General features: G+C 36.4%; 2 protein-coding genes across 13 annotated transcripts in view; one reads left to right on the top strand and one right to left on the bottom strand.

The window, feature by feature from the left end:
- LOC138713173 (methyl farnesoate epoxidase-like) overlaps positions 1-12,656 on the top strand; it is a 143,550-nt gene that overhangs the window by 32,143 nt on the left and 98,751 nt on the right. The gene's annotated exons all lie outside the window — the stretch shown is intronic.
- The window catches only part of LOC138713170 (uncharacterized), a 126,494-nt gene that overhangs the window by 80,355 nt on the left and 33,483 nt on the right, over positions 1-12,656 (bottom strand). For 2 of the 12 annotated variants that reach the window (XM_069845029.1, XM_069845036.1), the window contains exon 1: positions 2,786-2,807. The exons of 6 other annotated variants lie outside the window; for them this stretch is intronic. In XM_069845029.1, the coding sequence (XP_069701130.1) occupies positions 2,786-2,792 (7 nt within the window). In that variant the 5' untranslated portion in view covers positions 2,793-2,807. Of the gene's footprint in view, positions 1-2,785; positions 2,917-2,947; positions 3,628-8,333; positions 8,798-10,776; positions 11,361-12,656 lie in introns of those variants that run through there. 4 more of the 12 variants (XM_069845017.1, XM_069845024.1, XM_069845032.1 and 1 more) reach the window with 4 other exon arrangements.

Genomic DNA, 12,656 nt, shown 5'->3' with positions numbered 1-12,656 from the left:
TATATCCTGGATCTTTTTCAACAATGGACTATGTGAATTTTATCAAATATAACCATTGAAGCAAATATCCTGGACCTTTTCTAACATCAGAACAAATGGAGTGTATCAAATATAACCATTGTACCAAATATCCTGGATTTTTTTAAACATTGGACCATATGACGACATTATTACAAAAACGTCCCTAGTCATTTTAATTAAATTGAATTAAGGACACATTTGCTACTACTTTAAATTTTTATAGACTCCAAAAACGCCCCATGTCAAGTCCAATACACATAAGGATAAAACACCGGTTGAACGGAAATAGCTGACGTGTTAGTCTTTTATTTTTTATCGTTTTCCTGAAAAATAGCAATTTTGACAAGAGTTATTTTTGTAATAATGTCTTCATATGGATTGTACCAAATGTCGGTAGACCATTACTGCTATTGGACGACATGAATTGTACCAAATGTCCGACAATCGAAATATAGGCCTATTGTAAAGCTATTACAAAAGAGGAGATGTACTTGGCTCAACAATTATTTCTCTCCATATCACTCATGCTCAAAAAGTATTACTAATAGGAAATTATTCAATTTCGAGATTTTTGCCGTCTCGGTAAAGTAAAAAATTCCTCCGGGAACACAGCATACAATTCCTGGTCAATTCCGAGGAATCCTGGACGGTTGGGAACTCTAGGTGACCCCATGTAATGCTCAAAGACGACCGCAGACAACAAAGGTCGTTAATGAGGCTAAAAACAGACCCTATTTCTTTTGAAATTCTATATGGAAGTGTGCTATTGTAGTAATAGCAGAATAACTTAACATAGGATTAACAACAAAAGAAAAGGTATACCAAGGTTATTACAACTTATGAGTAGGGCACGGATTTCTAGTTCCGTATCTATTTTGTTTGTTACGGCCTACACGTATGTTATTCAGATATCTCTACATTTCATGTACACTATTATCCCCCTATTAAATTTCTACAGGACCTAAAATGCCTCAAGGGACCATATTAAACTCCTATAAAAATCTAAAAACTATGCTTATGCTTGAAAAGCGCCGTTTTAGTATTTTGAGTATACTACAAATGCAAAAAAAAAAAAAAAAAGTCTACAAGCATGTTATTTAAAACAGAAAACAATTCTCTTACACACAAATACTGGTCTGGCATGTTAGTTCCATTTTGGTCTTAGAAGGGGAGGGAAGAAGATTTTACCTAATTTCCTAGAACTGAAGTTCGTTTGGAAAAGTCCATCCTAGCATAAGAGGCTCATTCACAATGAAAATTAAACATAACGTAACCGTTAACTTTACAATGTAAACGTTACGGTAAAATCAAGAACATTCATGATGGGAACATAAACATAACCGCAAAGATACTTGGTAACCAAGGAAACATAACGTCATTTCCTCATATTCTGTCGTATACTTCAGCGCTCCACGATTGTGTACTGTTTGCAAATCACGTAAGCATAAGATTGAAAGTTTGGAGTTTGCAATGATATGAATCATTGTGAATGACCCCATTATTTGGTAACCTGGGCGCAAACTTCTGTGTTTTTACGGTTATGTTTAATTTTCATTGTGAATGGGCCTTTAGATTGTTCAGGTTAGGCGAGAGCTTACAAATATTAGTTTTTGCGTCCATGCACTCCCTATGCGAAATGAAACTGAATAATTACCAATTAGTCTCTCTTGGGCTACAGAAGTTTGCGCCCAGGCTACCAAATGGGATCATTCACATAAGCATTGCCATAAACATTACCGTAAGACGTTAACATGAAAGTTTGCAAACTCCAAACTTTCATGCTTATGCTTACGTGATTTGCAAACAAAACACAATCGTGGAGCGCTAAAGTATACGATAGGATATGAGGAAATGGCGTTGTTGTTATGTTTCCATGGTTACCAAGTATGTTTGCGGTTATGTTTATGTTCCCATCGTGAATGATGGTATGACTTCTTGATTTTACCGTAGCGTTTATATTCTTAAGTTAACGCTTACGTTATGTTTAATTTTCATTGTGAATGATAAGGCCCATTCACAATGAAAATTGAACATAACCGTAACATAAACACAGATGTTTGCGCCCAGGCTACCAAATCGGATCATTCACAATGATTCACATAAGCATTGACATAAACATTACCGTAAGACGTTAACATAAAAGTTTGCAAACTCCAAACTTTCATGCTTATGCTTACGTGATTTGAAAACAGAATACAATCGTGGAGCGCTGAAGTATACGACAGAATATGAGGAAATGACGTCGTTGTTATGTTTCCATGGTTACCAAATATGTTTGCTGTTATGTTTATGTTCCCATCGTGAATGATCTTGATTTTACCGTAACGTTTATATTCTTAAGTTAACGCTTACGCTATGTTTAATTTTCATTGTGAATGAGCCTTTACTGATCGAATTTGAGACGTCAGTTCAGTAGTACTCATTGCCAGCACCAGTTCTTTGTACATACGACACAGGGATACAAAAGTTGATCCCGCGGTATGACAAATGTCTCAATGCCGGTGAGGAATATGTTGAAAAGTAGCCAAACAATAATTGCTGTATGTTCCAATAAATTTTTCCATGAAATTGCGTTTTTTTTTTCTGTAAATGATCCCAGGGAAACTTACTTTCTGGACGGCCCTCGTAAATTCCACCTAAAATGGAATATTTACTGAAATTAGAATTATTAATTTTATATAAACTCCTGAAAGTCCTAAATCTCTCTTTTTTGCACATAGAAATCCGTTCCCTACTCATGAGTCACAGCAATACTAAAGCTTACCCCACATCTATATTTGACACATTATGGCGCCTACGAAATCGCCACAACCAGCCGCTACTGGCAGTGAAGTCTCTAACACCCATCTGTCTCGCGAATCCCTCTGCAGCTACCTGGAGTTCTACACCGCGAACTTCGGCGCCAACTCCTCTCTGCTGAACATACCATCTGTACACAGCGTCCTCCAAGTCCTTGTCCTTCGGCAGCTTCATGTTCTTACGATGAGCCATACTGGGTGTGGAGGCCAGTGCCTCTGCGAACTGCTTCACCTTGTCTTTGCATTTTTTTATATCGGACACTGTCTGCTTCGCGACGTTGAACTGCATGCAGATCTTGGACACGGGCACCCCTGCTTCCAAGTGCTGTATGATCTTCAACTTATCACTAATGCTGAGAGACGTTCGTTTCCTCTTCTGCGACACAGACATATTTTTATACATAAACTGCTCACTCACAATGGCTTCTTTATTTTTAACTCGCACGTTACTTGGCCGGTATGTTTCGTTTTTAACGTCTCTTTCAAACAGCACAGAGCACACTAATCAGATGTGATACGAGATAAAGAAACAAAGGTAAAATGAGAATGCTGGGGGATACATAATATACTCGGAGAAAACCTACTCCACAACCATTTTGTATAGCAGTAACAACAAAGTACGTATACTGTATATTAAAAACTGAATCCCGATCCAATTTATTATACACTGATCTATTAAACACAACACACTACTATAATACCCTGATTCTCAAATTTGTTGCATCTCATGTCATATTTCGAGTTAAAAAAAACGACAATCCACAACACGTAAAAATTTCACGCGCTCGTATAGTCAATATCGCAGAGTCCAGACGGAAGCCGTTGCTAAACTGAACTGCGCATGACTCGCCGACTCTCGTCAAACCAGTCTGACGCCAGTGTCACGGTCCGCGGTATCGGGGTCCGCACAAACGAATTCCTCTCACAGTGTTGCCAACAGTTTCGACGAAAAGATCACTTGCACAATATATCTGCAAATAACAGAACGTCTAGTCAATAAAGAACGCAATGAGGGAACAAAATGATTCCGACTTCGACAATGGAACGGTAAGATAGCCTACTAACGCTTTTAATAACGATACTGCTACAATGGCTGGCGGTATTTTCTTTGAATTCAATTCTGAATGGGCATTATTGAGTCTTAATACTGGCCACTCTTATGACAGATAGCGACGTCTCTCATCACAAAACTTATGATAGCGAGCAACGAGATTTGCCTTCCTAACGTATCGTAATATAATACAAGTAAGTTCTTTAATGTTATTACCAAAGCTCGGAAGTTGGGGACTTGTGTCTTTGAACGTGGCTAAGCGACCGGAATTCAATGTCAACAAACTCCCGCTTCTAGCACGGAGGTACAGTCAGGTCTGCTAAAAAAGTGGTTCCTGGCTGGAACAACATAATGATAATATTATGATAGGTTGAAACATCTAATTTTATAGCATATATATAAATAAACATGCAAAATACATCAAATTTACAGTTCTGCTCTGTACATTTCATTACAGTGTATGACTACATGCATTCGAAGATTTTCGAACCCATAAATTCTTCGTCTGTTAGTTAAACATGATTTGAAACGAAGGAAACTTATTTCCACGTCACATGAAGTGACGGGAGCAAACTTTAATTTTTTTATTTTATTAATTTAACTAGCTACCTAGTGAGTACAAATTGCATTTATAAAATAAAAATGTTTCTAGCCACTACCGTAAGAGTCAGGCTCGTGTACGGTGTGGTCTTAGTGAATAATATAACATAAAATTTACAAGGACAGTTTACTAAATACAGTAATTAACTTAATTCAAACCAATAAGTACAACACAAGAGCAAGAATAAAGAAGAAAGGGAAAACGAGAGAAAAATACACATTTAATATAAATTGACAATCCGACAGAAGCCAGTGATATTCGATAAAAACATGAATATAGTCGATAGAAATAAAAGGTAAAAAAAGTACATTTGTTACTATTATATATCATGGATAATTTTACAAAATTCTTTTTTAAAAGTTTCAATTTTAAAAAATTTCAAATTTGGAAAATGGTTTGAAATTTTATTATAAAGTCTTGGGCCTAAATAAAATACTGAATATTTCACTGTCACTGTTTCCTGTTCGATTTTCAGCAGATCTCGTATCTGAGAAAGATAAGTATATCCTAAATTTTTCTCGCAAATAGTTTTCAATTAGTGTATCACTACTAGGGAAGGTCCCTCTAAGACTTGATCCATGGCTATGGACAAATTCTCCATCAATTTAAAGGACTGCAATGTCTTTCAATGAATGCCCGTTTCCAGCTCTAGTTTATGTGTGGTACAACTTACAAGATATAAACTCTGCATTAGAAGAAAATAATGTATCTCCTCAGAATTCCTCCACGAAATTCTGTACCTAAAATTTAAGAAATGCATTTTCAAACTTCCATAACACCCATTCGAACAACACGTATTTTCTATTTCCTCAAACAGACCGTTTACCTGTAATTCTCTTAATGTCATTGGCTTCGACGTGACACAGTTTATTCTTTCGTCTTCTTGCCATTCGATGTGACCACTTTCTTAGTACAAACGACTGTCCCTGAGCACTTGCAGCGTGAGCTTTGTGTACGTTATGCCTGTAACCTTACTCAAGCACACGACACACAAGTCCCCAAGATCCGAGCTTTGGTTATTACGTGAGAGGGCATAACATTGAAAAAAGTGCTATGATCGCATTGTGGCGCTATTATTGAAAAACTGTCCTTTTCCCGTTGGCAGACCGTTGATTAAATTTGAACTGATTGTTGGCAATGTTATTCATATCATTTCATTCTGGGTTTAAGTTCATCAGTGTTGCCATATTTAGCGATAAGTCGTTAAATCTAGGGAATTTTGAATCAGTCTCGGCGACAAATTTTTTAAAATACGATTAGCGACTTTCCTGCTGATTTTTATATTCTTCAATTTTTTTCTGTCATTTTTAAAGTTAAAACATTCAACTGAAGTCATGCACTTCTTAGTTTTAGAAGAGGCATGGGTGTATGACAGAGTCGTCTAATGATTCATATGTGAAAGCCCTGATCTCATATATTTGTGAAAGACGCTGGTTCAATGATTCTCACGGGTTAAGTCTCTCTCTCAATACTACAGCTCCAACACCCATAAACGGTGGCAACTTTGATTGACACGTGGCGAGTCGCGAGCTCCAGCTAATGTAATCTTGGTTCTTCCCCGCAACGTGGAGATTGTCCATTCCGAAACGACCCAAGGCAATTGAGTTTTGTAATTTTGTGCAGACAGTTCTTGTGAAGCAAATGAGACTAGATTTTTTTTACTGGTTTTAATATATTTAAATATATGTTTAAAAAGTGTTAGGTTTTACAAAAAAAAAAAAAATTGTGGTCTGAAAACGCTTAGGTGAAAATTTCCACACTTACAATTTGCCAGAAAGTGTAGTGTCAATGATTGGATCAAGTGCAGAGTATTCATAATCAGCTATTTCCACACCTTCCACCTCAACATCACAGCCGTCAACAATACAACCAGACTCCGCAGAAGTGGGTGACAATGAAGAAATGATATTTTTCTCCGCATATGTATGTTTTTCTTTTTTTATTTAGTAATATTTATTATTAATTTTTAGCGAAATTTCTGGGAATATTTTAACAAACTTTGGAGAGATTTAGCTACTTTTTGTTGAAAAGTTAGCGAGATTGTACGGCGATATGTTGGCAACAGTGAAGTTCATGTACTCTTTTAAATAGTTATGAATAAAATTTAAAAAAAAAATGTATAAAATTAACAGTAATAGCAATATCTTAAAAGCCGCCCCATCAAATCTGCCGCCCTAGGGAGCTGCCCAGTCGGGCAGGGCATAGTTGCGCCCCACGGTCAGATAAGATGCAGCAGATAAAAAAGGGTTGCTGTTTTGTGGGCACAGTTGCGCCCCGTTCCCATCAGGTAGAGAAAGGGGCATGGCATAGTTGCGCCCCGATGAAATAGGTAGAGAAAAAGACACTACGGAAACTCGAGTCTCGTAATCAACCAACCTTATTGATTTCTTATTCGATTTAATATTTATTAAAATGAACACAATGAAGTTGGCAGTACTTTATTAACTGTTTTTCTACTGTTTATGCAGTGGTTATCAATAGCCTACTGTTAAAATGAACACCATGAAGTTGGCAGTACTTTATTTACTGTTTTTCTACTGTTTATGCAGTGATTATCAATAGTCTACTGTTAAGATGAACACCATGAGTTGGCAGTACTTTATTAACCGTTTTATACTGTTTATGCAGTGATTATCAATAGTCTACTGTTAAGATGAACACCATGAGTTGGCAGTACTTTATTTACTGTTTTTCTACTGTTTATGCAGTGATTATCAATAGTCTACTGTTAAGATGAACACCATGAGTTGGCAGTACTTTATTAACTGTTTTTCTACTGTTTATGCAGTGATTATCAATAGTCTACCGTTAAAATGAACACCATGAAGTTGGCAGTTCTTTATTAACTGACATAATTATTCAAATAAGTGAGCCGTTGGAATATGGGGCCTTAGCTGTCTTGACATTTTATTAGTGATTATCACACCGTCTGTGGCGTATAGTGAGGTTAATTTAAAATGAATGTTAAGTTTAGTGAAAAGGGTAAAGAGTTAATAATTCACAATGGTTCTAAGTTTCAATTTTCGAAAACCTGTACCGTAGGGCTAAGATATCGATGTAGAAACAAAAAATGCAGTTCATTTATTGTGTGTGATCCATAAAAAAGTTTTATTTTAAATAGAAAAATTGATCATATGCTAGGCCTACCTGATTTCAATGCAGTTATCACTGTAATATTTTTAAGTAATTTACCGTATTTATTTTATGACAATCGTGTGTACTATGCCTATCGGGGCGCAACTATGCCATATCCATTCTGCTACCTGATTTCTTCGGGGCGCAACTATGCCATGTCCATTCTGCTACCTGATTTCTTCGGGGCGCAATTATGTCATGCCTATACTTGTTTTTTTTAAAGATGGGACATGATAGGAGCGTTGCTATCGGAAAAACAACTGAATGTCACATAGCGTGGTAGGCCTGTTGCTATGGTAACAACGGTTGAGTTGCCAAACTTACCGTTCCCACATGGTGAGTGCTTAATAGCTCTCTGGCGACATTTATTGTGCACACAGTGTTAGCATTGGTACGTTTCGTCTTTGATTCTCTGTCGATTTTTGTGTTGTTTTCTTACCTTTGCGTCAATTGTCAATGAATGTTTTAACGTCAGCCATCGTAACGTCAATTGATACCTTCCATCAGCTGGCAGCGTGGTAGTCCATATTGGCAACATAGCACTGTACTTCCAAGTTCCGCCGCTAAACTGTCATGTCCCATCTTTCAAAAAAACAAGTATAGGTCTCCCAATTGACCGCGGGGCGCAACTATGCCATACCGGCCCAGTCTGCCTAGGCCTAAATACGCCCCTGAATAGAAATAAGTATAAAACAACATTACATACTATGAAGAAACATTTACTCACAATTTGGTTATCCTAGTAGACTTTTCTCTTTCTTCTCCAGCTACGACTTTAATGAAAGTAATCCCATGTCTGTCTTTAAAACGTTGCAGCCAACCGCTGCTTGCTTTGAAGTTCGGAACACCAAGTACACTGGCAAAACTAAGCGCTTTTTTACACACATTAGGGCCTGTTAAGGGGATGTTAAGCGTCCTCATCTCTTTAAACCATTTCAAGGTAGCGATGTCCACGTCTTCTGTTGCCGCAGTTTTTAATCGCTTACGTCCAGGATTAATTTTACCACTTGCGACACTCTCCTCTATTTCCTTGCGTCTCTTTATGAACGTCGCGAGAGTTGACTGTGCAAACCCATACTTTCTAGCCACGTCAGCCTGCTTCAATCCCCTGTCTAAGTCACTAAACACAGCTAATTTAGTCTCCAAACTGATCTGTTTTCGTGTTACACCAGCCATCATTAACAACTAACACTCGACTGTGAAAGGAGCCAGTGGCAGAAACCAGGGTTAAGGGTGACGCGCCCTTGAAACAGGTACAATTCTATTGTAACACTCCTTACACAGAATGCCAAGATCGGTATAAAAGCACAGTCTAGTATATACAGTCACGAAGGTCAATATGTAGTAAATATGCATCCATAGATAGTTGCTAGCCACTAGGATCGCTAATATCGCCTCATTACAGACAATGCGAAATAGTACCGACACAGTCTATTGTTCCTAGGACCCTCACAACTCAAGCTTCGTGAATGTATATATTAGACTGTGATAAAAGTATGAAAGAGGGTACACGAAAATATAACAGAAAAATTTGTCTCTTTGTGAGATGGAATACGACTGATACGTCATTGTGCAAGAGACACATTAATACAGTTCTGCAGTGACGAGTGCCATAACTATGCTTTTTGCACATTGTGCGCTTTTTCCTATTATTATTATTATTATTATTATTATTATTATTATTATTATTATTATTATTATTATATCAAAATTAGCAAAGAAAATAGCTTAACTATATCGACTACCAAAACAAAAGTGTTAGCCTTTAGAGGATTAGAAACAATTAGAGCCAAAATCGTGTTGAATGGAAGACCAGATAGAACAAATTAATACTTTTAATTATCTGGGCTGCAATATCTCATATGCAAGAAAAAAAAAGATTTTACAAATAGAATAAACAAATTTAATTATTTCTGTGGGGTAATAAAACGAACTTTAAAATACACTAGAAAAGAAACAAAATTAAAATTTTATAAAGTTACGGCAGTCCCTATGTTGCTATACTGCTCTGAATTCTGGACTCTTACTAAATCCGAAGAAAAAAGAATCGAGGTTATAGAAATGAGATTTTTGAGGAGTACAACAGGTTATACGCTCTTAGACAAGAAACGCAATGAAGACATCAGACTAGAACTGAATATATTCAATTTAATTGAAAAACTCGCAGAATATAGGAATAAATGGAAGCAACACGTTGAAAGAATGACTCATGACCGTATTCCTAAATTAATATTAGACTACAGACCAACTGATAAACGAAACATAGGTAGACCCAGGAAAAGATGGCTTCATGAGACCTGAACGAGCCAAACAAGGCTTAAACCATGTGGTTGATGATTATTATTATTATTATTATTATTATTATTATTATTATTATTATTATTATTATTATCATTTGTTGGGAAAACATCTTCAATAGGACGATACAAAATGAAACAAAGTAAATAAAAAAAAAGAAATAAAATGTTTTATCGTTCCGTCAGGGTTACTCTAAAATTAAACCATCTTTGTAATGATGGATAAAACATATTTAAAATGTAGGAAATACGCCGAGTCGATAAAATTTATCGTTGCAACAGAGTTTATCGTTATATTGGTTTTCGTTGTACGGAAGTTCAACTATTTATGCCACACGTTAAGACTCGCTTTCACTTAGTGGAATCGAATCGAACAGAATTTCTCTTCACAATGTATTTAAATGGAAGAAACCAGAAAGCCGCGCGTCGAATCGAACAGAATCGAATAGAGCTCACTCCCGGAACGGATCTCTTCGTTTCGGGTATGATCGTATGTTCTCGTGAAGCCTTCGTGTAAAAAAAAAAAAAAAAAAAAAAAAAAGCTATATCCATTTATGGCTGCTTAATTTATTGAAAGATATTTCTGAAATAGTACGTAGACCTACACAGAAATTACGATTTAATAATATGAACGAAGAAAAACTAGTAAATCATCTTCAGAATTATCGGCTATTGTATGACAAAAAAAAAAAAAAAAACAAAAGTACAGTGGGACGTCGGTTATCCGAATTGGGACCAGGTATAGTTCGGATAACGGAACATAAAATATGTATAAAGATTCTTTATGATAATGTACTGTTAAAATACTGTACTACACATACAAAATATGTACTATACATACTAATGACAACAAAGACACAATATAATACGTACCTTATTGCTTGATTATAGAGATCATCTCTCGAATACCTCTCACTTTTCACCATATCTTGAAATTTTTGTTTCATTTGGTTGACAAATGTGGCATCACTGGATAAACATTCGCCTTCAATCTGCAACTCCCTTATTCCATGCCGCGATTTGAAATTTTTTAACCAGCCTGTACTGGCTTTGAAATCAGAGGAGCCACCTAGTTTCTTATTTAGTTCTAATGCCTTTTCGCATAACAATGGACCTGATATCGGATCTCTTTTCGCACGCCTTTGTACAAACCACGTGTAAACTGCCTGTTCAAGAATTGAATCATTTGCATCCCTCATAGTTTTTCTTTTCTTCGAACCATCTTCTGAGTTGAGCTTAGCCGCAAATTGTAAAATGCTGTCTTTATTTCGTTTTATATCAGAGATAGTGGATTTCCCTATGCTGTATTCACGTGCCAGGGAAGACGCACTTTCTCCCTTTTCTAGACGGCTTAAGAGTTTTAATTTTGTATCTATAGTTAACACAATACGTTTTCGTTGTGTATTAGAAGATGCCATGCCTCTGGTGTGTATAGAACGATCGAAAACACAATCCAATCACTTTAGCATAGAACACGACACAACCCACTTCTTGAACAAATCTCTACAAACTGAAAATGAAACTGTTCGTAACAGAGCGATCGAAAAACACAATCTAAGCACTTTAACACAGAAGACGACACAATCCACCACTTGAACAAGCTTATTCAAACTGACAATTCAACTGTTCGTGTTTATTCAGCAACATTAGGCTACCGCATGTCAATATACCGTTAGATTCCTTGCACTAAAAGGCAGTGAAAAAGAGTTAGGTTAAGGTACGGTCACACGTAGCTACTTTTGCTGCGCAACTTTTGTACTGCAGCTGCAAAAGTTGCGTGTCGTGTTCACACGTAAGCCAAAAGTAGCACGCTGTACGCTACTTTTCGTGCTGCGCAACCAGAGTGCAGCAAAAGTTGCAACTCAAGGTTGCGAGTCTGTTCACACACAAGGCGCTACTTTTGCAGCCGCAGTCATGCTGCAGGTTTCCATCTCCGTGTTGACTTCTCAATATACATTTTGTGGTTATGTTCGCATTATTAATAAATTCATGCGAAAGCTTAAGGCCCATTCACAATGAAAATTAAACACAAACATAACGTAAGCATAAAACCTTGTGTCCATGTTATTTAATGAAAGCATTCACAATGAATTACATAAGCATAAACTTAATCTTAATCATAAGACGTTAACATGAAAGTTTGCAAACTCCAAACTTTCATACTTATGTTCATGCGATTTGGAAACAGTACACAAGCGGAAAGCGTGTTTTCACTTTTTGTTTAACATCTCATGGGCTTTGCCTACAGGCAATATTTTGATCTATTGGCCGTGATGATAGCTAGGCGCGCAACATGGAATCATATGACGAAAAGTTGATTATTTTACATCTCCGTTTCTTTGATTTCAAGTATTGAAAGCCATATACTGATGCCATTGTAGTTATTAGAAACATAAATTGAATAGCTACATCGTCAGTTATTGTGCAATTCTCCATTTTTATGTAATAGATTCTGTAGTTTTGTTGATTCGGTATGTTTGTTTCCACACACGTGTTATGTTTACGTTATGTTTAATTTTCATTGTGAATGGGCCTTGGCTACTTAAGTTTGTGGCATATGTTTATGTGCTTATGTTAATGTTTACGTTATGTTTAATTTTCATTGTGAATGAGCATTTACTTATCTATTATTTGCTTTTCTGTCCTAACTAGTATTCAGAAATTAGCATTATTTTTATTATAAAACTTTTAAAAATCCCTATATACCGGTACTTAAATGATAACCAACAGCATATTTACGTAATCAATGTTGG

Source organism: Periplaneta americana, chromosome 14 (genome assembly GCF_040183065.1).
Source record: "Periplaneta americana isolate PAMFEO1 chromosome 14, P.americana_PAMFEO1_priV1, whole genome shotgun sequence".
In the NCBI taxonomy this organism is placed as follows: Eukaryota; Metazoa; Arthropoda; class Insecta; order Blattodea; family Blattidae; genus Periplaneta; species Periplaneta americana.
Note: the sequence above shows the minus strand (reverse complement) of the source record. Positions and strands in the feature narration are given on the sequence as shown.